Source organism: Amblyraja radiata, chromosome 1, assembly GCF_010909765.2.
Source record: "Amblyraja radiata isolate CabotCenter1 chromosome 1, sAmbRad1.1.pri, whole genome shotgun sequence".
Taxonomy (NCBI): domain Eukaryota; kingdom Metazoa; phylum Chordata; class Chondrichthyes; order Rajiformes; family Rajidae; genus Amblyraja; species Amblyraja radiata.
In genome coordinates this window covers 168438129-168465850 of record NC_045956.1, presented here as the reverse complement: position 1 = coordinate 168465850, position 27722 = coordinate 168438129, and the positions used below count along the sequence as shown (strand labels likewise).

The window sequence follows — 27722 nt, the reverse complement described above, 5'->3', positions numbered from 1 at the left end:
GTGGTGCGCCTCAGCTCCTTGCTACCGGCAGTAGTGGCAGCGCTACGCGTACAGCATGTCTCCCAGGGCCGAGTGAACAAACTGAGCCTGCAGCCGAGGACAGGAGGTGTGGGCAGCGTTAGCTTGTTGGGTCCGTGGACAAGGGTACACTCTCTCACTACTACCCGAGGGATACGCCACGCAAATGCACTGTCATAATCTGGAGGGTTTCTGTTCACCTGCAGGGCAACCCAAAGAGATGGAACACGGCAGGTTATCACCTTCCACATCCTTGAAAGGTATTCTCCACTCTGGTCAGCTTTACTGAAGGCTTTTACTGATGGCATTTTCATCAAAACACTCATCTCACAAACAATTTTGAATCCTCCAATTTTAGGTAACTAACCACACCTCGTATTTCCACTTGGGGAGCTTATGAACATATGGTACAAAGAATGGGATGAACATTTTAATTCTCTCCCATTTAGTTAAATACAAAACTCCCCTCCTTCTCCCCCCTTAAACCCTTTACACCACACTCACTCGGTGTCCCCACCTGAACTCGCATCTATTCCCCACCCCACCCCCCCATTTTTCATCTCCCAATCCCTGCATCAAACTATTGCTTGCGAGGCTTGTCCTGCCCCTCCTCTCTCCCAGCTTTCTTCCCCTGCTACCACCCCACAATCAGTCTGAATGGTCCCGACCCAAATCATCACCTCTCCATGTTCTCCAAGAGATGCTGCCTCGACCCACTGACCCCTGCATTTTGTGTCAATTCTGTCACCCAACATCGCAGTTCCTGTACTACAGAAACAAAAAAATACCATCTTCACACTCCAGGAGCAAAGATCGTAGGCAGGGATTCAACAATATTGTGTTTGGTAACTTGTAACCAATTTGTGATAATTTGTGCTCAATCCTGGTATAGTGCTTTGTAAGTTAATACTTCTTCCATTAAAATGCACCATATTTATTCACCAGATGATATTCCATAGAAAATAGGTGTTGGAGTAGGCCATTCGGCCCTTGGAGTACCCAGTTCCTGCTTGCTTCCCATATCCCTGATTCCGTTAGCCCTAAGAGCTATATCTAACTCTCCTCTTGAATACATCCAGTGAATTGGGTTTCACATCAGCGGATGACAAAGCTGGGTGGAGTTTGCGGATGACACAAGCTGGGTGGCAGTGCGAGCTGCGAGAATGCTATGAGGCTGCAGGGTGACTGGATTAGGTTGGGCGAGTGGGCAGGATGCAGTATAATGTGGATAAATGTGATGGCAAGAACAAGGCGGCAGATTTATTATCTGAATGGTGTCAGATTAGGAAAAGGCAAGGCGCAACGAGACCTGGGTTACCTTGTAAATCAGTCACTGAAAGTTAGTATGCAGGTACAGCACGCAGCGAAGAAAGCAAATGGCATGTTGGCCTTCATAGCGATAAGAGCAGGAGGTCCTACTGCAGTTGTACAGGGCCCTGGTGAGGCCGCACCTGGAGTATTGTGTGCAGTTTTGGTCTACTAATTGAGAAAGGACATTCTTGCTATTGAGGGAGTGCAGCGTAGGTTCACAGGTTAATTCCCAGGATGGCGGGACTGATAATATGATGAAAGAATGGGTCGACTGGGCTTGTATTCAATGGAATTTAGAAGGATGAAGGGGGATCGCAGAGAAATATATAAAATTCTCAAGGGAGTGGACAGGCGAAGATGCAGGAAAATATTCCCGGTATTGGGGGGAGTCCAGAACCAGGGACACAGTTTAAGAATAAGGGGAGGTCATTTAGGACTGTGATGAGGAAAATCTTTTTTCACCCGAGAGAGTTGTGAATCTGTGGAATTCTGTGCCACAGAAGGTTAGTGGAGGGCCAATTCACTGGATGGTTTTCAAGAGAAAGTTAGATATAGCTCTTAGGGTTAATGGAATCAAGGGATATGGGGGAAAAGAAGGAACAGGGTACTGATTTTGGATGATCAGCCATGATCATATTGAATGGCAATGCTGGCTCGAAGGCCCCAATGGCCTACTCCTGTACCTATTTTCTATATTTCTATGTTCTAGAATCTACAAGGGACCAAAGGTGCTCTGAGCCTCAACGATACGCTAAGTATTTTATAACATTTTCCAAACATTTCAACATCATGCAGTTCTGATGTGCATAGAGTGGGAATAGTTAGAAACGCCAATAACTTATCATTCATTGCCTAGGGAACTGAATGCAAACGTACGGAAATTATATAGTGCATATATTACCAAATCTGGAGTCCGTGTACAGAGTGGATTAAGGGGAAGGTTTCGAGGGATATGGTCCAAAAGGGACTGCATGAGTTGGGTGAAGTTTGATAATCCTGCGTGGAATATAACTATTATTGCAGAAGGACACAATGCGCTGGAGTAACTCAGCAGATCAGGGCGGCACAGTGGCACAGCGGGAGTTGCCGCCTTACAGCGCCAGGGACCTTGGTTCAATCCTGACTACAGGACATCCCCAGTTTGTACGATAGCGCTGGTGTACGGGAACCGCTAATCCCCGCTGATTCGAAGGGCCACGCTTTATCTCTTAACTAAACCGAAAAAGTATTCCACTGTATCTCGGTAGAGGTGATGTTTTAGGTCAGGACCCTTCTTCAGACCGAACTGCAACTTAGATGCACAGACCTCTCGCCCAGAGTAGGGGAATCGAGGACCAGAGGACATAGGTTCAAGGTGAAGGGGAAAAGATTTCACAGGAATCTGAGGGGTAACGTTTTCACACAAAGGGTGGGGGTGTATGGAACAAGCTGCCAGAGGAGGTAGTTGAGGCTGGGACTACCCCAACATTTAAGAAACAGTTAGATAGGTACATAGATAGGAAAGGTTTTGGAGGGATATGGACCAAGTGCAGGCAGGTGGGACTAGTGTAGCTGGGACATGTTGGCTGGTGTGGGCGAGATGGGCCTGTTTGCCAACACTGTATCACTCTATGACTCTAGAACTGTGTGCAAATAAATAGTGACATTAAAGAGCGGCCAAGGTGGGATCAGGTAAAACAAGGCTTACTTCAAAGGGAGAATAAATGGTATCCTTGCGTGAGCGGATGAAGTCAGGCCGATGCTTCTGAAGGCTGGAGACGGCGAGCGCGGGGCTGGCTGACGCGGCGGCCTCTCGCCGGGCCGCGGGCTGCACTTTGTCCTCCACTACTACAGTGCGCCCGTTATCCAATGGGCGGGTGGAGAAAGCCAGGTTAAGCTGTTCCAGCTGGCGTTAAACCCAAACAAAGGCTTCGGCTTCTGGGGAGCCAGAGCCTTCGCACTTTTGGCCTCCTCGCCGCCCTCGGGAAGAAGCCCGTTCTGCGGCAGCTGGCAGACCCTGGGAGCGGCGGCACCTTCCCGTCCCGCAGCTCCACGGTATCGGGGAGGGCAGTGCTGTCGTTACTGCGGTGGCCGGCAGTCCCTCCGGGGCCTTGCTCCTCACCGCGGCTCGCGGTCTCATCCACATGTATGTCCCTCGCTCTTTTGGCTCCGTTGTCGTCCTGGACCTCAGCAGACTTTCTCTTCGTTGATTGGGCTTTGGTGGAGTCACCTGCGTTTAACACACCTGCAGTCAGTGCACGGAGCTGAACAAAAGCGATCGCACCATTGACAAAACGTGCACCTCTCCATTCATAAGCAATAGGAACAGCATTAGGCCATTCAGCCCATCCAGTGTACTCCACCGTCCAATCGTGGCTGATCTATCTCTCCCTCCTAATCTCTCTACAGTGTGGCACATCCCCTTCAAACTTTACCCCTCTCACCTTTGAAGCAAATACCAGAAGGCATCGACTGTGGAGCTCAAGTCAATGGATATTTTTTACGGTGGAGAGTGACAGATTCTTGAGTAATCAAGGTGTCGGGGTTATGGGGAGAAGGCAGGAGAATGGGGTTGAGGTAGATCAGCCATAATTGAATAGGAAAGAACTGCAATGCTGGTTTAAATCAAAGGTAGACACAAAATGCTGGAGTAACTCAGCGGACAGGCAGCATCTCTGGAGAGAAGGAATAGCTGACGGAGTCTGAAGAAGGGTCACGACCCAAAACGTCACCCATTCCTTCTGTCCAGTGATGCTGCCCGTCCCGCTGAGTTACTCCAGCACTTTGTGTCGACCTGGCCATAATTGAATAACGGAATGGACATGATGGGGCAAATGGCTCAATTCTGCTCCTCGAACTTATAGCTTTACAGTGAGTGGGGAAACGTTTTAAAGACGTGCAGGGCAAGTATTTTTTAAATAGGTGGCGGCCGGTGCCTGTAACGTGCTGCTGGGGGTGGTGGTTCAGGCAGATACAATAGTGGCTTTTAAGCGATTTTTGGATGGGTACATGGATTGGCTGGGAATGGAGGGATACGGATTATGATGCAGGCAGATAAGAGATGGTCTTGGCTTCATGTTCGGCACAGACATTGTGGGCCAAGAAACCGTTTCTATATCCTATGTCCAGGAACAGCTCAATGTCTTACAGAGACATCAGCTGAGGCCACTTTTAGCACCACAAACCAGGAGCCGTGCCATGATTCAGGACAAAGTTAAACGGAAAGATTCAAGGTATCAAGTCTAATAGAATGGCTCGAAGGGCCTCCTCCTACGCCTATTTTCTAAGAAACAACCTCTGCATGCAAACTTGGAAAATATTTAGGGCTTTTCAATGTATTTTAAAAAAAAAAAATGTATTCAGAACTAAAATCAGAAATGTTGATTCAGCCTGCAGTTACTTTGTGGACAGCCCATGTCCACATTTGTTGAGTTATAAATACTGCTCGAGAGATTGAGAAAGGGGAGGGAGATGTCAATGAAGGGTGGCACAGCGGTAGAGTTGCTGCCTCACAGCACCAGAGACCCGGGTTAGATCCAGACTGTGGGTGCTTGTCTGTATGTTCTCCCCGTGACCTGCGTGGATTTTCTCCGGGTGCTCCGGTTTCCCCCCCCCCCACACTCAAAGTACGTACAGGTTTGTAGGTTAATTGGTTTGGTAGACTGCAATCTTCTGTTTAATGTAACCAATGAAAACAGAGACAGACAGGACAGATTAATTGTTAGTGGAAATTAAAACATTGCAGGTGCTGGAAACCCGAGTTAAAGCTGAAAATGCCGGGAACACTCCACCGGAAGAGAAGCGATAACAGTAAACCCTCGCAATATCGGGTCTCCGTGTAATGGATTTTGATACCGCGGGCCGATGCTCCCGTTGCAACCTCTCCCCACTGCACTTCCGCCAGTCTCCCGGTTGCGGGAGTGGTGAGAGCGAGCAGCGTGAAGGCAGCGTGACTACCGGGCCCATCTCCGGCGTCTGCGGCTCCCCGGCCTGTGCGATCCTGCTTGTTCACCCCCCACCCCCGATATTTTTGTAGCTCGCTGCTAACTTTCACATCGGTGGTGCAGCGGTAGAGTTTCTGCCTGACAGCAGCCAGAGACCCGAGTGCGATCCTGGCTTTGGGTTCTGTCTGTACGTTCCCTCTTGGACCTCGTGGGTTTTCTCCGGGTGCTCTGGTTCCCTCCCACCCGCCAAAGACGTGTAGGTTTGTAGGTTAATTGGCGTCTTGTAAAATGGCCCCTCGTGTATAGGGAGTGGATACGAAAATGGGACAACATAAAACGGGTGGTCGCTGGTTGGTGTGGACTCGGTGGGCCAATGGGCCCGTTTCCATGCTGTATCTCTAAACTAAACCAAACTAACACCACACCTCACTCATTGTTTGTCACAGGAGGAGGCCATTCAGCCCACCGAGTGTGCAGGATAGAGCTAGTTCACGGGGTAATCGGTGGTTGGCGCTGATTCGGTAGGCCTAAGGGCCTGTTTCCACGCTGTAACTCTAAACTATCTATCCTCTCCCCATGCCCCAAAAATGATCCAGATGTCTGAAGGTTAGTCGGTAACAAAATATCGTAGCTCAGTTACTCACCGGATTCAATCCCGTTCTTGGTCAGTGCCTCAACATCCTCCTCGTGAAGGAAATCCATGTGAATCAGAGCAGGGTCAACAATCTGCTTCTCAGACGCCTGCAACATACAAAGACATGTTCTGCTGCTTAAATACCCCAGGGCAAAGCTCAAAAAGGATTCACACAAGGCACGTTGCCCATGGAACAAAAACAAAAGAACAAAAGACTTCAATTTTACTTGCCGAGCTTAATCACGCCTCTTCCAGCTTTGTGTTCATAAGTTGCAGGAGCAGAATAAGGCCATTCAGTCCATCAAGTCTACTCTGCCATTGAATCACGGCTGATCTATCTATCCCCTCTCAACTCCATTCTCCTGCCTTCATCCCATAGCCCCTGACACACGTACTAATCAAGAATCTGCCAATCTCCGCCTTTAAGAACATCCATTGACTTGACCTCCACAGCAGTCTGTGGAGCTTTCTCTCTCCACCCCCCCCCCCCCCCCCCCCCCCCCCCCCCAACGCTTGAAGAAGCATTCCGACCTAAATCTTCACCTATCCATTTTCTTCGTAGATGCTGCCTGACCCACAGAGTTACTCCAGGACTTTGCATCTTATTTTTTTGTCGCAAACCAGCATCTGCAGTTCCTTGCGCCTCTACTTCAATATTAGAACCTGCCATGGGCTCAGCAAGACGGAATCCACAACCCGGTTCTGTAAATTCAGGGCCGCTCGGCTGTGAAGCTTCAGGACGATGGTTAGTTTAATGACGGTACCATTAGGAGGTTCAGCGCAGGAATGCATTTCTGCGCTCTATCCACGGGTGCTCTGTACATCACTTTAGACTATAACAATGCAATTTTGCCTCTAACTCAAAGAATCCAAATAAAAACATTCCACTCCTGCAAAGCCAATGACCAAACTGGATGAAATTTCAACACCTGGGTGTTTAAATGTTTCTTGGATAAAACGTGCAACTTCAGGAATTCAGCGTCCAGGATTTTACTGTAAGTGCCTGTAGGATGGACAGGTACATGTATTGTCAGATTTAGAGGGATATGGGCCAAATGCAGGCATGTGAGACTAGTGCAGATGAGACATGTTGGTCGGCGTGGGCAAATTGGGCCAAAGGGCCTGTTTTCGTGCTGTATGGCTCCAGAACCAGGGGCCACAGTCTTAGAATAGAGGGGAGGTCATTTAAGACTGAGGTGAGAAAAAACGTTTTCACCCAGAGAGTTGTGAATTTATGGAATTCCCTGCCACAGAGGGCAGTGGAGGCCAAGTCACTGGATGGATTTAAGAGAGAGTTAGATAGAGCTCTAGGGGCTAGTGGAGTCAAGGGATATGGGGAGAAGGCAGGCACGGGTTATTGATAGGGGACGATCAGCCATGATCACAATGAATGGCGGTGCTGGCTCGAAGGGCCGAATGGCCGCCTCCTGCACCTATTTTCTATGTTTCTATGTAACCCATGCGATTACGTGCTTAGTGCTAACTAGCTCGCCATCAACTTGCTCCAAGAATTATAAATTAATTTATTATAATTTATTTAACAATTATTTCTTTCAGAATCACTATTTTGAGGCAGTAGCGGTGCAGCGGGTGGAGCTGCTGCCTCACAGCAGCAGAGACTCGGGTTCTATCCTGACCTCGGGTGGTGTAAGTGTGGAGTTTGCATTTTCTCGTTAAATGGATTATAATGAATTAATGGAATAATTCTTGGGAGCAAGTTGATGTTCTCCCTGTGCCCGCGTGGGTTTCCTCCGGGTGATCCGGTTTCCACCCACATCCCAAAGACGTGTGGGCTTGTAGGTCAATTGGCCTCTGTAAAATTGCCCCTCGCATGTAGGGAGTGGATACGAAAGTGAGATAAGATAAAAACTTGTGTGAACAGGTGATCGCTGGTCGGTGTGGATTCGGTGGGCCAAACGGCCAATTTCCGTGCTGTATCTCTAAACTAAACTCAACCAAACCAACACCACACCTCACTCACTGTTTGTCACAGGAGGCCATTCAACCCACCGAGGCAATTCCGGCTCTCAGAGTACTCGAGTCTATCCCATTCACTCATACTTCCATGTGGGTTATTCTCTTTCTCTACCCCCTTACCCACACCCATTTCACTCAGTTACACTGGATTAATTTTTTCCCACAGCCATTTAAGTGAGCCACTGTCTCGGGGGCGCAAGAGGAAACGATATCACCCAGGGGAACATCCATGTGGTCCGAGAATACGCAAAATACAGCAGAAGGGCGCTTGACGACAGGATTGAACGGGGTCCCTGGAGGTGTGCAGCAACAGTATTAACTGCAAGTCACCGTGCCCTCGTAAGCATCAAACACGTCATTAAAGGTTACATTTTGAATTCCTCCATTTTCAGCCCACGAATAAAACTGCTGCTCAAAGTGGAATTTCACTTGGCATCAAATAATTTTAATTACCTGCTCACTTCTGATTTGCACCAAGCGCGTTAATAAGTTGTGATGAGTCACAACGGCCGAACACCACTGGGTGGAAGATTTCAAGTCGTACACCTTGACTTTATAGCCAGTCAGGTTGGTTGTACCTGATAAACAGAGGAACACAGGTCAAAACTGCAGGCACAAGTCCCTAAGTTGCAGGAGCAGAATTAGGCCATTCGGCCCATCAGGTTCACTCCATCATTCAATCGTGGCTGATCTATCTTTCCGTCTCAACCCCATTCTCCTGCCTTCTCCCCATAACCCCTGACACCCGTACTAATCAAGTTTCTGTCAATCTCTGCCATAAACACATCCACTGACTTGGCGTCCACAGCCTTCTGTGGCAATTAATTCCACAGATTCACCGCCCTCTAAAGAAATTCTCCCTCATCTCCTTCCTAAAGGTACATCCTTTTGTTCTCTGGTCCCAGACTCTCCAACCAGTGGAAACATCCTCTCCACATCCACTCTATCCAGGCACTGCTAAACAAGAGGCCTATGGCTACCAATGAGCCGCTGACTTGGCCAAGCCACCCACAAGGTCATGTTTACAGATCCACCTTCTGAAAACTCACTGGCTTTTTTCTATTTGGAAGACAGAAACCAATGTCTGCTTTTATAAAATTATTTCAAAGCCTTCATCTAAATGAATCAACAGAACTCACATACAACAGCCACTGGCTAGGCTAAGTCAACAGAACTTAACATTGAACACAGAACAGCACGGAACCAGGCACTTTGGGCCACAATGTCCATGATGAACACAATAGACAATAGGTGCAGGAGTAGGCCATTCGGTGATCATGGCTGATCATCCCCAATCAGTACCCCGTTCTTGCCTTCTCCCCATATCCCCCATCTTTAAGAGCCCCATCTAGCTCTCTCTTGAAAGTATCCAAATAACTGGCCTCTACCACCCCGAGGCAGAGAATTCCACAGACTCACAACTCTCAGTGTGAAAAACTGTTTCCTCATATGATGCTAAGTTAAACTAATTTCCTCAGTCAACAAAGGATTCATGTCACTCCGTTCCCTCCTACAAATGCGCCGTACAAAGCATTTTATCGGGATGCTTCACAGCTTGGTTTGGGATCAGCTCCATCCAAGACCGCAAGAAATAGCAGAGAATTGTGGACGCAGCCCAGACCATCACACAAACCAACCTCCCTTCCATTGACTCAATTTACACATCACGCTGCCTCGGCAAGGCCAGCAGCATAATCAAGGACGAGTCGCATCCCGGCCACTCCCTCTTTTCTCCTCTCTCATAGAAACATAGAAATTAGGTGCAGTAGGCCATTCGGCCCTTCGAGCCTGCACCGCCATTCAATATGATCATGGCTGATCATCCAACTCAGTATCCCGTACCTGCCTTCTCTCCATACCCTCTGATCCCCTTAGCCACAAGGGTCACATCTAACTCCCTCTTAAATATAGCCAATGAACTGGCCTCGACTACCCTCTGTGGCAGAGAGTTCCAGAGATTCACCACTCTCTGTGTGAAAAAAGTTCTTCTCATCTCGGTTTTTAAAGGATTTCCCCCTTATCCTTAAGCTGTGACCCCTTGTCCTGGACTTCCCCAACATCGGGAGCAATCTTCCTGCATCTAGCCTGTCCAACCCCTTAAGAATTTTATAAGTTTCTATAAGATCCCCTCTCAATCTCCTAAATTCTAGAGTATAAACCAAGTCTATCCAGTCTTTCTTCATAAGACAGTCCTGACATCCCAGGAATCAGTCTGGTGAACCTTCTCTGCACTCCCTCTATGGCAATAATGTCCTTCCTCAGATTTGGAGACCAAAACTGTACGCAATACTCCAGGTGTGGTCTCATCAGGCAAGAGGTGTGAAAACGCACACCTCCAGATTCAGGGACAGTTTCTTCCCAGCTGTTATCAGGCAACTGAACCATCCTACCAACAACCAGAGAGCAATCCTGAGCTACTATCTACCTCATTGGAGACCCTCGAATATCTTTGATTGGACTTTACTGGACTTAATCCTGCACTAAACACTATTCACGCAATTCCCTTCATCATGTATTTGTACACTGTTGATGGATCGATTGTAATCGTGTATTGTCTTTCTGCTGACAGGTTAGCATGCAACAAAAGCTTTTCACTGTACCTCGGTACACGTGGCAATAAACTAAACTAAACTAAATACTGTCGATCAGTCCCCATCAGTTTACAGATCTTCTCTGCACAGCTTGAAATTTTGAATGATTGCGACTCACTAATACTTTTCCATTTCTGGCCTTGGATTGTGCAGTTTCTATTTCAGATTTCCACCATTAAAGATTTCCTTGCAGTGGTTCCCTTTGCAACATATTCCAGGTGACAGCAGTAATGGCCACACCCACTTCATGGAAAGTCTTAATTACCAACAAACAGACAGCATGGAAGATAAATGACACAATAACCACAATACGATAAACTTTATTCGCCCCTGGAGGGAAATTGGTCTGCCGACAATCACAACACACAAGGGTACACAAAAACTTGAAATTAAAAGTGAAAACAAAAAGAAAAACACAAGCGACTGTTGTCTGGCTGCTGTGGGCACAGCGCCTTCACCGGGACAAATGAACAAACACAGACTTATCCCCTGGGCAGAGGATTCTAAACTAGAGTGTCCCCTCACCTCCCCCACACCGGGCCCCTTTGTTCTCCCACCGTCCTCCACGCCGGTCGCTCCACGCCGGGTCCCCATTGTCTCCCCCCCCCCCCCCCCCACCAAGGTATAATTAGGTAAAAAAGATTATAAAATTAACTTAACAGAAGGAGATGACCACAACCTCCGAAAAACTCACCACAAAGGAAGAGTTCTTGTGACGATTGCTTAATGAACCAGCTCTTAATTTTGGCACAAATTTCCTTGTTATCCCGAAGAGGTTGGTCCCAACAGTCCATATTCATCTATAGATGTGTGCAATGGGTATTTTATAAGGAAATCAAAACATTATGCGTTATAACATATAGAATGAAAGAGCCATATAGCAGAGAAACATGGCCAACTGCCCATGCCGACCAAGATACCACATCTAAGCTTCCATTACATATTCCTCTAAACCATTTCTATCCATGTACCTGCGCAAATGTCTTTTAAACTTTGTTTTTGCACCTGCCTCAACTATCTCCTCCGGCAGTTCATAGATACATAGAAAATATGGGGGTTCTCTCCATACCCCCTGATCCCTTTAGCCACAAGGGCGACATCTAACTCCTTCTTAAATATAGCCAATGAACTGGCCTCAACTACCCTATGGCAGAGAGTTCCAGAGATTCACTACTCTCTGTGTGAAAAATGTTTTTCTCATCTCGGTCTTAAAGGATTTCCCCCTTATCCTTAAGCTGTGACCCCTTGTCCTGGACTTCCCCAACATCGGGAACAATCTTCCTGCATCTAGCCTGTCCAACCCCTTAAGAATTTTGTAAGTTTCTATAAGATCCCCCCTCAATCTCCTAAATTCTAGCGAGCATAAGCCGAGTCTATCCAGTCTTTCTTCATATGAAAGTCCTGACATCCCAGGAATCAGTCTGGTGAACCTTCTCTGCACTCCCTCTATGGCAATAATGTCCTTCCTCAGATTTGGAGACCAAAACTGTACACAATACTCCAGGTGTGGTCTCACCAAGACCCTGTACAACTGCAGTAGAACCTCCCGGCTCCTATACTCAAATCCTTTTGCTATGAATGCTAACATACCATTCGCTTTCTTCACTGCCTGCTGCACCTGCATGCCTACTTTCAATGACTGGTGTACCATGACACCCAGGTCTCGTTGCATCTCCCCTTTTCCTAATCGGCCACCATTTAGATAATAGTCTGCTTTCCTGTTTTTGCCACCAAAGTGGATAACCTCACATTTATCCACATTATACTGCATCTGCCATATATTCGCCCACTCACCCAGCCTATCCAAGTCACCTAGCATCCTCCTCACAGCTAACACTGCCCCCCAGCTTAGTGTCATCCGCAAACTTGGAGATGTTGCATTCAATTCCCTCGTCCAAATCATTAATATATATTGTAAATAGCTGGGGTCCCAGCACTGAGCCTTGCGGTACCCCACTAGTCACTGCCCGCCATTGTGAAAAGGACCCGTTTACTCCTACTCTTTGCTTCCTGTTTGCCAGCCAGTTCTCTACCCACATCAATACTGAACCCCCAATAACGTGTGCTTTAAGTTTGTATACTAATCTCTTATGTGGGTTATTCCATTTACCAGCCCGACCCTCTGTGTGAAAAACCTGCCCTTCACACTTCCCTATTAAATCTTTCCCCTCTCAACTTAAATCCGCAACATTTAGTTCTTGAACATTATACAGCGGGATTTTCTGCTGATACGGAGTGGGGTAGGGGTTCTGTGGAAAGGACGTCATTCTATGATTGCAAATGAATGATGAATATTTTCTTTATTAACATGTCGGGAGGTAGATGCCGCAGGCTCTTAAACTTTGCTTTTGTCCGCCCGCCATTTCAGAGAAAGGTTAAGGCCAAAGGATGTAGGAGCAGAATTAGGCCTCCACCACCACCCCTGGCAGCACGTTTCAGGCACTTACCACTTAAACTTAGCAAGCACTTCCCCTTTAAACTTTGCCTCTCTCGCCTTAAAGCTATCCCCTCTAATCTTTGACATTTCCACCTGGGTGGGAAAGATTTGACAATGAACCACACCTCAAGGGTGTCAGGAGAATGGGGTTAAGGGGGAAAGATAGGTCAGCCATGATTGAATGGTGGAGTAGACGATGGGCTGAATGGTCTAATCCTGCTCCTATCACTTATCTCTGCCTCTCATAATCGTATATACTGCTGTCAGGTCGCCCCTCAACTTCCAACGTGCCCCTCAACAATCCAAGTTTGTCCAGCCTCTCCTTGTAGCTAATACTCAATTCAGGCAGTATATGGTAAACTTCTTCTGCACCCTCTCCAAAGCCTCCATATCTTTCCAGTGAAGGGTCGACAATACTCCAAATGCGACCTAACCAAAGTCCTGCAACACGGCTTTGTGACATACTCATTAGAGTTAGTGATATTGTGCACACAGTTGCCTGCTTTGAATGCTCCCTGTCCCGCTGAGTTACTCCAGCTTTTTCCTTTCAAAGGTGTGTGGAATCTCTTACCTTCATGGACTGAAGATGGACATCTTTTTGCAGAAACATTCGGTGCTTGTCAGCAAGAAATTCCACTGCTGTTATCGGTCCAATCCCAACCTTATCCGTCAAGCATTTGAATGTCTGGAATAACCACACAAGAAATACGATTTCGTAAATGTGCTTAGAAAGCTTAGAACGTATTCAATGACAGCCAAAAACTTTTATGAAGAGGGAAGTGAAACAAGAATGGCACGGTGGCGCAGCGTTAGAGTTGTTGTCTTACAACACCAGAGACACAGGTTCCATCCTGACTACGGGTGCTGTCTGTACGGAGTTTGCACGTTCTCCCGGTGACCACGTGGGTTTTCTCCGGTTTCCTCCCACATTCCAAAGACGTTTGTAGTTTGTAATTGGCTTCAGTAAAGCCAAATATACGTAAAGTAAATCATCCCAAGTGCGTAGGATAGTCCTGGTTTATGGGGAACGCTGGTCGGTGCGGACTCAGTGGGCGGTAGGGCCTGTTTGTGTGCTGTATCTCTAAACTAAACTGAGGAAGTCTATACGGCTCCTGTAACAAATTCAGTATTCCTTTCAATTAAATATTGGAGAAAACCGGCAAATGAAACATTTAGCATCAGAGACAGACAACAAATCCATATCACATCCCTGAACAAGAAAAACTTAACTGAAAAAATCCCAAGTGAAGTAAGATCCTGCAAGTCATTTTATGGGGCCCCCAACAAACATTGAAGTAATGCAAGAGTGAAGGTATCCATCTTAAAGAGACGGAGCCACGAGTAAATGCTCAACAGCATCACTTGGGAGGAGTGAATGGCAGAGGAGAGGGTTCACAGACGTTTATTTCAAATGAACATTCTGCCCAAGAGTGCAGACAGATCGACTGGTGGCACAGCAGTTTCTGTTGCTGCCTCGCGGCTTGAGAGAGCGGGGTTCAATCCCGACCCTGGGCGCTGTCTGTGTTACATGTTCTCCTTGACCCCATGGCTTCCTCCGAGGTTTCCAACCTCCCCCACCTCCCACGTCATTAAATTAAATTAATTTAAAATTCCTGCTGAGCATTACTCAGAGTAGATCAACAGGCAAAGGTGAGGGGCGGCATGGTGGCGCAGCAGTAGAGTTGATGCCTTGCAGCGTCAGAGACCCTGGTTCGATACTGACCACGGGTGCCGTCTGCACGGAGTTTGTACCTTCTCCCCGTGATCTGTGTGGGTTTTCTCCGGGAGCTCCAGGTTCCTCTCCTACTACAAACACATGCAGGTTTTGTGTAGGTTAATTGGCTTGGTAAAATTGTAAATTGGCCTTGCAGGGTAGTGTTAGTTTGCGGGGATCGCTGGTCGGCGCAGACTTGGTGGACTGAAGGGCCAGTTTCTGCGCTGTATTTCCAAACTAAACTAAAATATTTTGCAGGAATACAGGGCAATAAGACGAGGGGGAAAGAATTGGATTGCTCTGCTAGTCAGCTGCATAGATCTGAAGGGCCAAATATAATAACAACGCCACAAGAGGAGAAGGAAGATGTATAACACAGCAAAGAATAGCTGGAAGCCAGAGGATTGGGAAACTTTCATAGAACAGAAGGAAACAAAACGGGCAATACGGGCTGAAAAGATGAAGTACGAGGGGAAGCTGGCCAGGAATATAAAGAAGGACAGTAAAAGCTTCTTTAGATATGTTACGGGAAAAAGAGTAGCAAAGTCAAATGTGGGTCCCTTGAAGGCAAACATGGGTGAAATTATTATGGGCAACAAGGAAATGGCAGAAGAGTTGAACAGGTACTTCGGATCTGTCTTCACTAAGGAAGACACAAACAATCTCCCAGATGTACTGGAGGACAGAGGATCTAAGGGGGTAGAAGAACTGAAAGAAATTTTCATTAGGCGAGAAATAGTATTGGGTAGGCTAATGGGACTGAAGGATGATAAATCCCCTGGACCTGATGGTCTGCATCCCAGGGTCCTCAGGGAGGTGGCTCCAGAAATAGTGGACGCATTGGTGATCATTTTCCAATGTTCAATAGATTCAGGATCAGTTCCTATGGATTGGAGGATAACTAACATTATCCCACTTTTCAAGAAAGGAACGAGAGAGAAAACGGGGAATTACAGACCAGTTAGCCTGACTTCGGTGGTGGGAAAGATGCTGGAGTCAATTATTAAAGAGGTAATAATGGGGCATTTGGATAGCAGTAAAAGGATTAGTCCAAGTCAACATGGATTTATGAAAAGGAAATCATGCTTGACTAATCTTCTGGAATTTTTTGAGGATGTGACAAGTAAAATAGATGAAGGGGTGCCAGTGGATGTAGTGTATCTAGACTTTCAGAAAGCCTTTGATAAGGTCCCGCACAGGAGACTGGTGACGAAAATTAGAGCACATGGTATTGGGGGTAGGGTGTTGACATGGATAGAAAATTGGTTGGCAGACCGGAAGCAAAGAGTAGGAGTGAACGGGTCCTTTTCAGAATGTCAGGCGGTGGCGAGTGGAGTGCCGCAAGGCTCGGTGTTGGGGCCGCAACTGTTTACCATATATATTAATGATTTGGAAGAGGGAATTAGGAGCAACACTAGCACGTTTGTGGATGACACAAAGCTGGGTCGCAGTGTGAACTGTGAAGAGGATGGTAGGAGGTTGCAGGGTGACCTGGACAGGTTGAGTGAGTGGGCAGATGCGTGGCAGATGCAGTATAATGTAGATAAAGGTGAGGTTATCCACTTTGGCGGGAAAAACAAGGGGGCGAATTATTATCTCAATCACACAATAGTATTCTGAAATTGTGTGCTTCCCGACTGTATTGAGCCCGTGGGCCGAATGTAATTGGATTTGTGGTGTATGGGGTTAATACGAGGCAAAATTGTGTTCAATACACCACTTTGCATGCTTGGGCTGAATAAACGGGGCCAGCAAATCATGGGGATGCTTGCAAGGCCATTGAGATAAGCTTTGCTTTCAGAGACATCCGAGACTAGCTCGGTGTCTGCTAGAACACATAACTCACGCCATTATGGCATGGATAGTTAGTTTGACACACAATCACCTCACATTCATAGAGATATAATTATTATACTGTACTTTTGATTATTAATGTTTGTATACTCAGTAACATGTAGTTAGATGGGCGCTAATGTAGGCTGATGACTCCAAGGGGTGGAGTGTACTGTAAGGGTTAAACTGACAATTTCAGCTAAAATGTGAAATGGGGTTATCAGCAAAGTTAGCAGCCCTTACATTCCATAGCCTCTCGAAAACAAGTTTCCAGACGCGTTATCTGTGATCATTGCCTGGGAGCGCAGTCTTCAAGGCCATTGTATGGGAAAGTGTAGCTTTGGTGAACAAATCACAACAGCAACATTTGGGTAGACCACCCACGCCCCCTGCCGCTAGTAGCACAAAAACGTTGCGGACAAGGGGGGGCTTGTGATTGGCTCGGGGAGGGGGCAGTGGCACGGTCTGCTCTGCTAAGAAATGCCATAAAGATTGGTAGGAAAGAACTGCAGATGCTGGTTTAAATCGAAAGTAGACACAAAATGCTGGAGTAACTCAGCAGGTGAGGCAGCATCTCTGGAGAGAAGGAATGGGTGACATTTGTGGCCGAGACCCTTCTTCAGACTGATTGTGAAGGAGGGTCTCGTCCCAAAACCTCGCCCATTCCTTCTCTCCAGAGATGCTGCCTCACCCGCTGAGTTACTCCATAAAGATTGGTGTTGGGCGCCCTTTCGGTGAGAGAGCCTCAGCCTTGGACCGTGTCGTGTACGGTGCCAGGTGATCTTGAACATAACACCCTGCGGCGTGCTCTGCTGTGTACTCGGGGTTTGCGAGTGCGTTCGGGATTGTTCGAGGGTACATGAGTGTATGTGGCTTATTTAGTGGCGTAATAAATTACTGAGTGAATCAAAACTGTTATCTGAATCCAGTGATTTATCTGGAGAAGACAGGGAGGTGATGTTTGGGCCGAGACCCTTCTTCAGAATCTTGGTCCAGAACTGGGCCTGGAATCCAGGTGGCAGCCAGGTTGGAGGGAAGGATCGGCGGAGTCAAAGGTCGCGGGCCGCGGACAGCCTGAGTGCAGGTAAGGGTGGTCGGCGGCCGCGGCTGGCACTGCCTGGACATGGACAAGGAAGCTGTGTGGGATGGAGCGGCAGGTCTGGTCTGTAAGCGGACGGGAGGAGCGGTGGGGGGGGAGGGCCCAGAGATGGCGTGGGCAGCCGGGACGAGAAGCAGTCGGGGAGGTGATGTGAGCCAGGGGTGGCCTTGTGCAGCCGTCGGGAGGTCAATCCACCATAGCCAAAACCAGTTAGAAAGAGTTCTGTTAAAACTGCACATTCAAAGCAGAGATCAACAGATTTTGGGGAATAATTGGAACAACAGGGAGAGCGAGAGGCAAAGTGCAGAACACACACAGAAGCTGTGTGACCTGCCTCCGAGGCTGCATCATCTTACGAGGTAACAAATACAAAAGAAGACTTCTTCATACCAGAACAGGCCAGCACACGCCATCAGTAACGTCTTCAGGCTTCCTGTCAGCCAGGGCTAACTGGTCTTCAATCAGGAAGACACTCAGCTCCTCATCATGAAGCTTTATCCAGCGACACCAACAATCATCAAACTCCAAGTAGATCTGCAGAAGGGCAAGAAAAAAACCAAAATACACCTTCTCATTAAAAAGTCCCCACCAACTGTCTAGTGAAACCACAGCCAAGGGAACGGGCTTGGCAAAATCAGCAGGGGACAGACGACCCTGTTGACCTTGACTGTGGCACTGTGAATGGAAACAAAAGTTTGCGTTATTTACACCTCACAGAAACATGGTGCTGAGGCGTGATTGTCCGTCACTCCCTGGTTCACTTGTCTTGCCCCTTCCCCAGACACTCTCCCCTGCAACTGCGGGCGGTGTAATGCCTGGTTCTACACCTCCACCTTCATCATCATCCAGGGACTCAAACAGACCATCCAGGCGAGGTAATGATTCACAGGCACCTCCTCGAACCTCCTTCGTTGCTCCAATGTTTCTTTCATGTTCCTATAGTCATAAGAACATAAGTGATAGGAGAAGAATTAGGCCATTCGGCCCATCAAGTCTACTCTGCCATTCAATCATGGCTGATCTATCCCTCCCTCCTAGCCCCATTCTCCAGCCTTCTCCCCATAACCTCTGACACCCATACTAATCAAAAATCTATCAATCTCTGCCTTAAACATATCCACTGACAGCCTCCACAGCCTTCTGTGGCAAAGAATTCCACAGATTCACCACCTCTTTTTCCCCATTTTGTCACGTTCCAGCCTTATTCTAAAATTGATTAAATTCCTTTTTTATAATCATCAATCTACACACAATACCCCATAATAGAAAAGTGAAAACAGGCGTTGAGAAATTTTTGCAAAGTAATTCAAAAGAAATAACTGAAATATCACATTTACATAAGTATTCAGACCCTTTGCTATGACACTCAAAATTGAGCTTAGGTGCATCCTGTTTCCATTGATTATCCTTGAGATGTTTCTACAACTTGATTGGAGTCCACCAGTGGTAAATTAAATTGATTGGACATGATTTGGAAAGGCACACACCTGTCTATACAAGGTCCCACAGTTGACAGTGCATGTCAGAGCAAAAACCAAGCCATGAAGACAAAGGAATTGTCCGTAGACCTCTGAGACAGGATTGTGTCGAGACACAGATCTGGGGAAGGGTATAAAACAATTTCTGCAGCATAGCAGGTCCCGAAGAGCACAGTGGCCTCTGTCCATCTTAAATGGAACAACTTTGGAACCACCAGGACTCTTCATAGAGGTGGCCGCCCGGCCGAACTGAGCAATTGGGGGAGAAGGGCCTTGGTCAGGGAGGTGACCAAGAACCGATGGTCACTCTGACAGAGCTCCAGAGTGTGGAGATGGGAGAAACTTCCAGAAGGAGAACTATATCTGCACACTCCACCAATCAGGCCTTTATGGTAGAGTGGCCAGACGGAAGCCACTCCTCAGTAAAAGGCACATGACAGCTCGCTTGGAGTTTGCCAAAAGGTACCTAAACAAGATTCTCTGGTCTGATGAAACCAAGATTGAACTCTTTTCCAAGTGTCATGTCTGGAAGAAACCAGGCACCGCTCATCACAAAGTCAGTCAAATTTATTTATCACATGCACATCACATGCAGTGAAATGAATTTGCCAGCAGCGATACAGTTAAAAAGAACACACAATATACAATACAATACGAATACAATACAATACGAATTTATTGTCATTTGAGCCCCAGTGAGACTCAAACGAAATTTTGTTTCCACAGCCATACAAACAAAGACAATGTCCTACAGACATACACACAATTAAGTTCACACAAACATCCATCACAGTGAACCCACTGTGATGGAAGGCAAAAGTCTTTTCTCTCCCCTGCTCTCCATGTCTCTCCCGATATCCAAGCCCCAGGCGGGTGATGATAAGTCCCACGGCCATTTTAGGCCGTGCGGGGCGATTTACGGCCCCGCTCCCGGTCTGAAAGTACAAGGTCGGAGCCCCAGCGTGCGATGGTGAGTCCCACGGCCATGAAGCCGTGCCGGGTGATGTACTTCCCCGCTCCAGGTCGTTCCAACCCCGCGACACAGGCTGGAGAAGTCGCGGGACTTTAACACAAACATCCACCACTGCATTCTTCACTGTGGTGGAAGTCAACAAAGTTTAGAATAAGGCTGGAACGTGACAAAATGTGGAAAAAGTGAAGGGGTCTGAATACTTTCTGAATGCACTGTAGGTTAACCTATGATGAGCGTTTGACGGCACTGGGCCTGTACCAGGAGGTCAGGGCCATAGACCCTCTGTAGTCGCCGCTACAGACGGCCCAATGTACAGGCGGTGGAACACACTCCACGGTTTGGAGGTCCCGAATCGGCACTTCCCTACTGCAGTCCGCGGCTTCAGGATGTTATAGGCCACTTCTCTGCCCACTCTCCCACTGTCAAAGTCCTTCTGGAGTTCCGTGATGTTTCGGGTCGGGACCGTTTCTCAAACATTGAAGCCCCACATCACTACAATCAATCTGAAGAAGGGGCCTGACCCAAAACGTCTCCTATCCATATTCTCCAGGGATGCCCCCTGACCGGCTGAGTTGTTCCAGCACTTTGTGTCCTTTTGTGTATTCACCAGCACTTGCAGTTCTTTGTTTCTGCATTAAGATCATGGGCTATCACCACATTAATTGCCAGAAGATCTATTTTAATATAGATCTATATTTAAATGAAATTCTTTTTTTTCTTTAGTTTAACGGGGTTTTGTTTTTTCCTTTTCTTTTTGTCTTTTTATCTTTGTGTTTTTTTTCTACATTTATAAGTTCTCTTTTAAAGATTTAACTATATTTACATAGTCTATATTAATTGTGTATTTTGACTGGTCTTATATTAGGTTATACCTGTTATTAATGTAATCCTGATCCCTATGTATCAATATCATTGTTATGTTTATCATTATTCTTTTTGCTCTGTTTTTTATGTTTTTAAAAGATTATGGGCTATCAGGCAGGAGTGATCTCGGCAACTTCCCGCCATTCTCTATACTCTGCATCTTTGGATGCATCCAATCTGGACCAAGTGCTTTGAACACTACCAACTTCACTCACTCATTCACCAACTTCTACAGATGCATCATAGAAAGCTTACTTTCGAGTTGCAGCACCAGCTTTGTTTGGCAGCTGCTCTGGTCAACATCGCAAGAAATTGCAGAGTTGTAAACGTAGACCAGTCCATCACACAGATCAGCATCTGAGGGGGGGGGGGGGGTCTCGCTCCAAAACGTCACCCATTCCTTCTCTGAAACATTCGCTTCATAGATGCTGCCTCACCCACTGAGTTTCTCCAGCATTTTTGTCTACTTTCTCTCCAGAGATGCCGCTTGTCCCGCTGTTACTCCAGCGTTTTGTGTCTATCTTCAATCATCATCGACACTTCAAGTTGCCTCAGCAAAGCAGCCAACATAATCAAGGTTCACTTAAACCCTACTCACTCCCTCTTCTCCCCCCAGGTAGAAGATACAAAAGCCTGAAAGCAGGCACTGCTAGATTCAGGAACAGCTTAATCTGTGGTTATCGCACTTTTGAACGGACCTTGCATGACCCAAGGGTGTAGTCCCGATCTCTCAACCTACCTTGTTCCTGTAACACGACTTTCTGCACTGTGTATTGTCTCTTTGCATATTCCTCTGTGAGAATATTGTGCTCTTGCATGGTCTGATTTTAGTGTCTGGAAGCTCGACACTAAATGCGGGAGTAACTCAGCGGGTCAGGCAGCATCTCTGAAGAAAATGGATGGGTGGCGTTTCAAACTGAATCCGACCCGAAACATCCCCCACTCATTTTCTCCAGAGATGCTGCCTGTCTCGCTGAGTTACTCCAGCACTGTGTGTCTATCCTCGGTATAGGGGGGTTGCACATAAGGTCATTGGGTCATAGGGCTTGACGCACACGGAGCCGCTAAATCCATCTGGAGGACATCCGTCACTTCCGGTATATGTTATTAATGCAAGAAACCCGTACTTTCCTACCTGTTAAAAACCTTCAAAATGTTGAATTTTTGCGTTTTAAAAAATTGTGGAAGTCGGGGTAAGTGTGAAAGACATGTACCCAACTTCAGAATTCCAAAAGTGAAGTGAAATGAAGGTAAAGAGAAGCGAGAGCTGAAGGGACAACAGCAGCTAAAGAGCTTGGTGAACATTGGCCGTGCAGATATTGGAATTGAAAATATTGGGAATTATCGCGTTTGCTCACTGCATTTCATCAAGTAAGGCATTATTTGTGTTTTTTCTTGATTCCTTGGTATCTAAAAAGTCTCAGAAGTGATAAATCTGGCTGTAAATTATTCTTCAGATACGTTTTCATTTTGTATATAAAAACCCACTTGAGAACCATGGGCGATTTAAAAATAATTACAGCCAGATTTATCACTTCTGAAACTTTTTAGGTGCCAAAGGAATCAAGTCAAAAACACAAATAATGCCTTAGTTGATGAAATGCAGTGAGCAAACGGCCAATGTTCGCTAAGCACTCTGGCTGTTGTCCCTTCAGCTCTCGCTTCTATCTACTGTAATTTCTCCTCACTTTTGGAATTCTGAAGTAGGCTGAATGTCTCACACGCTTATCCCGATTTCCATAATTATTTACAGTGCAAAAATTGACAATTTCAGCGGGTTTTAACGGGCCCGCTACGCTGGAAACAATGGTAAGTGCCTACCTGCAGTTCATCGCGTGTAATCCATTTGGAGTAGCCTAGCAACAGTACGGGTCATGGGTCGTGACCCGACTGCCGTGAAACTTCCTTATAAACCAGCATCTGCAGTTCCTTCCTACACATTACTCATGTATGGTTACATTTGCCTGGATAGCACGCAAAACAAGTTATTCACTACATTGAAGGACATTTAACAACAATAATAAACCAATAGCCAATCTCTCCGAGACATAGATGACCTAGACAGGCATTTCAAACATTGGAGAAATACTCGGTTTCTGCAAACTCCTGCGACCTTGCAGGGAGCGAAAGTGAACAAATTTTTTCCCCAGCCCAAAATCCTCAACTTAAATAGAAAATTAATTAAAAAAAAATAAGATCCCTAAAATGCATTATGATCTCATGAAAAGTGAAAAGTAATGAAAATGAAACCCCATTGGAAGTGTGAAGGCAGTTGCCGCATATGTCAAGACCAGTGTTAATTGGTTTTAAAAGAAGCTGTGTTGTAATCCATTTTCCTAGCGATGTTACAAAATTCCCTGGTTGAACAGAGTATGGAATATAGAAAGTAGACTAAGTTAAACAAGAGTACCAAACACATCACTAGTGTTCAAAGCAGAAGTCATTTGTTCCAGATTGGATACACCCAAAGCTGTAGAGTATAGAGAATGGTGGGAATAACAGGGACCAAATGGTATTGTTGGCATTATTATTGGCATTGGTTTTGTTATTGTCATGTGCACCAAAATACAGTGAAACGCTGTTTTGCACGCTATCCAGGCAAACCATGACTACATAATAGACAAGAGCACAGAATATAGTGTTACAGCTACAGAGAAAGTACAGATTTTAAAAATGTGCAAGGGCACTTAGATACATATTGGATAAGCACCTCAGATACAGTACAAATGTACAGCAGAAGTACACTGAGACGGTATACAGTCACCAATATGGCGCCATTTGAGTCCCAGTTGTTGTACGTACAGGGATCTTGATCTGACCATGAAGGACTGTTATCCTAGCGGTGTTACAGAGTCGGCCTGGTCAAGTGTAGCCATGGTGTCCTCCACCGCTGCAGGCCACGTCCAGTCCACGCGCTGGACCTCTGGGACCGGTGCCCGGACCAGCCACGCTGCAGGGTCTCTAACAGTCGCTTACCGGCGGCCTTCAAGGTGGGTTCCCCATGGGTCCTCCATCCAGCCGGGCCTTCCGGTCTCCAACGCGGGTTGCGGTTCCACCATCCGCGGCGGGCGAGTTTCTGCTCTCCAGCGGGTGGTCCTCAGTTTCCGGGGGAAGCTGGACCACCCAGCAGAGTCCCGGTCTACACAAAAGGGTTTTGAGATACAGGAGGCTACAGATGCCAGAATCTTGAGCAAAAATCAAAGTGCTGGAGGAACTCTACAGGTCAGGGAATGGACAGACGATGTTTCATGTTGGGACCATCTATCTCTTGCACGGTTTAAACCCACATCCCACCGCTTTTTTCCAGCTTTCACCCCTGCTGCTCCATCAGTCAGAAGAAGGGTCCCAATCCGAAACATCATCTGTCCATTTCCCTCCACAGATATTTTTTGCTTGTGAGATTTGAGTGTAGATATGGGAAAACATTTTCTACCAGGAGGATTATTACCTGGAAGTATTTAAAATAAAACAGGATATGAAGATTTCCTTCATAAACGGCCTAGTTTATAACTTGAAATGCGCTGCTTTGAAGAGGTGTTGAGGTTTATTATTGTCATGCGTACCAAGGTACAGTGAAAAGTTTTGCTTTGCAAGCTATCCAGACAAATGAGATAATGCTATACAAATACCAGCAAGGCAAACTCAAGTACAACACCAAAATAGAGCAAAGAGAAAGACACAGAATGCAGAATATAGACAATAGGTGCAGGAGTAGGCCATTCGAGCCAGCACCGCCATTCAATGTGATCATGGCTGATCTTCCCCAATCAGTACCCCGTTCCTGCCTTCTCCCCATATCCCCTGGCTCCGCTATCTTCAAGAGCCCTATCTAACTCTCCCTTGAAAGTATCCTGAGAATAAGGCCTCCTCCACCACCTTCTGAGGCAGAGAATTCCACAGACTCACAACTCTCTGTGTGAAGAAGTGTTTCCTCATCTCCGTTCTAAATGGCTTACCCCTTATTCCTAAGCAGTGGCCTCTGGTTCTGGACTCCCCCAACATCGGGAACATGTAGTTCTCAGCATTGAAGCGCCTGTTCTAGAGATCAAAGTCTAATGTCCACAATGGGGTAGAGCTGAATAGGAAGGAACTGCAGATGCTGTGTTTACACCGAAGTTGGACACAAAATGCCAAAGTCACTCAGCGGAACAGGCAGCATCTCTGGAGAGAAGGAATAGGCGACGTTTTGGGTCGAGACCCTTCTTCAATGTCTGAAAACATCACCCATTCCTTGTCTCCAGAGATACTGCCTGTCCTGCCGAGTTACTCCAGCATTTTGTGTCTATCTTTCGAATTTCATTAGAACACTTAGGAATGGTGCTAGATTTACAGGTCGAATGATTTAAGGGTCGAGTGACTGCATTGGATTGGAAGAGAGCGCAAAATATCGCCACACTCCTGCCCCATCTTTAACAGAAGTGAATTGGCTCTCAGCAAAAACAAAATCCTCGCAGGATGCAAGGAGCAGGGAGGTGGGACTGGCTCATACAGAGACCCAGTGCAGGCTCTTCCATTCAGTGGCGACGAGCTCCATATACTAGACGACAGTGCCAGGCAGCACATTCAGTCACTTCCTAACTTCAGTAACTGGGGAAGCAAGTTCAGGCAGCTTCTGGGAACATGCACGAAGAAACAAAACCAATTTGTCAGAATACATTAACTTTATATAAGTTGCCTCACTTATATCAAGACCAAGGAAACCACAGTTAACAGTCAATGAAACAGAGGAGACACATAATGCTGGAGTAACTAAGCAGGTTAGGCAGCATCTCTAGACAAAAGGAATAGGTGACATTTCGGGTCAGAACCGTTCTTCAGACTGAAATAGTTCCAGTCAGAGGAAATAGGAATACTCTTTAACCATATAACAATTACAGCACGGAAACAGGCCATCCCGTCCATATAACTATCCAATTTATTTTTAAATGATAAAATCGAACCTGCCTCCACCACCTTCACTAGAAGCTCATTCCACACAGCTACCACTCTGAGTAAAGAAGTTCCCCCTCATGTTACCCCTAAACTTCTGTCCCTTAATTCTCAAGTCATGTCCTCTTGTTTGAATCTTCCCTACTCTGTGGGAAAAGCTTATCCATGTCAACTCTGTCTATCCCTCTCATCATTTTAAAGACCTCTATCAAGTCCCCCCTTAACCTTCTGCGCTCCAAAGAATAAAGACCTAACTTGTTCAACCTTTCTCTGTAACTTAGTTGCTGAAACCCAGGCAACATTCTAGTAAATCTCCTCTGTACTCTCTCTTTGCAAAATACAAAATGTCTCAGATCTCTCACATAATTGATTAGTAATGTTAATGGTGGCAGTCTGAAAAAGGGTCCTGACCCAAGTCGTTACCTGCCCATTATCCCCCACATTACCCGAATTCATCCCGCAAGGCTATTTTAAGCTAGTAGCAATTTTAGACAGTTCTCAAAAAATTAGGAAAGGCATCAAATATGTTTTTTTCAAATCGCTAGGTGAGAAGACTATGGGTCTAAAGTCAGTCTCCAAACTCCAGCGCCTCCAATCCCCCTTTACCTTTAAAACTCTCAGTATCCAGCCCTTCAGGTGACCCTTCGCTCACCTCTCTGGGCAACCAACGCAAGGCTGCCACCAATCTGTCACTTTGCCAAGAATGATTAAAAAGGCGCTGCATACCTGCACGTTCCTAAATTTCTAGCTAATTATTAATCCCCAATTTCTTCCGAACAGTAACTATTTACGGACCTGCCGTAAATGACATTATAATTCCAATCATATACTGATTCTGTGGATAATTAATTTATTAAGAATTACAGACTAAGGGTGCAATAGATTATCACATAAAATCTGGGCTCCTCGATTGTTATTTTACTGATTTTTCAAAAATGATCTATTTTCACAGATGGACCTTTCTGATTTTGACGTTGGTTTAGTTTCCATCTTTTTCGCATTCTCAAATCAGTGGGAAACCCGAGGCACAGATCCTTGTAAGGGGTCGACACTGGTGTCTCCACAACCCTCCACGGTGAGGAATGAATAAGTTACTGCAAACGAGCAGCATTCCGTGCAAGAAGACGGAATCGCTGTCCGATTTGTTTCCTTTTGCAAAGTTCAGCTCGCTGGAACGATTAGACATCATAGAAAATGGATGAATAACCCAGCAGGTTACAAAATGCAAGCTGCAGATCGTGAAGGGGGGCTGGAAATCCGCGGCAGCGCAGCATGGCATCAATGGGAAGAGTGGGGGGAGGGGGCGCACAGGATAGGAAGTTATATCATTTGTTGCCAAAATGTTTCTTTTTACTCCGATCGACGTTGTAATAAACCCTACACCTGTTTTTGTTGAAACTAACGGCCGGTTGCTTGGAAATTGTGGCTATTTATCACACCGCGAAATTGCATTCAATTCACAAAGTGCCTTTTAATCCTTACTAATTCTAGGGATTTTTTTACCCCATTGTCGATCCGATTTTCCACCAATAACCACCACACGCGTTTATATTTCTAAATGCAATTAGTTATTTTTCTTCCATTCATGCGCTCGATCCGACCATGAAACAATCGCGATTGGTTTCACTCACAACTAAATCCGGGTTTGCTGGATCTTTGTGGGAAATGGCTCTGATGATTCCCGCTCTCCAGTCCCATTCGGATATTCGCCCGAGCTCCGGTGCTTGAGTGAAGCTGGACAGGACGCAGAGGAATCGTTTGCCCACCCGGTTTAGCGGAGCTGCCTCTTGCCCGGCGGCTCCGTGTTGTTGCTGTTGTTGTTGCAATCCCGGCAGCGACATGTTGCAACGTTCGACCCGCAGAACGTTAACTCCCCCCGCGTTCCACTCGCCCGGGCCAACATTCGCATCTCATGCTCCCCGCGCACAATCGCAACAATCC

The 27722-nt window shown here is 46.5% G+C and overlaps 1 protein-coding gene across 1 annotated transcript; it reads right to left on the bottom strand.

Moving 5' to 3' along the window:
- On the bottom strand, nt 1-27722 carry LOC116981902 (lysine-specific demethylase 3A-like). The gene is made up of 8 exons (XM_033035095.1): nt 27413-27722; nt 17928-18071; nt 13463-13576; nt 11149-11254; nt 8317-8441; nt 5897-5993; nt 3017-3538; nt 1-87 (listed from the first exon to the last, which is right to left on the bottom strand). The coding sequence occupies exons 1-7, from the start codon at nt 27620-27622 to the stop codon at nt 3201-3203; spliced, it is 1134 nt and encodes a 377-aa protein (XP_032890986.1). The 5' UTR covers nt 27623-27722; the 3' UTR covers nt 1-87; nt 3017-3200.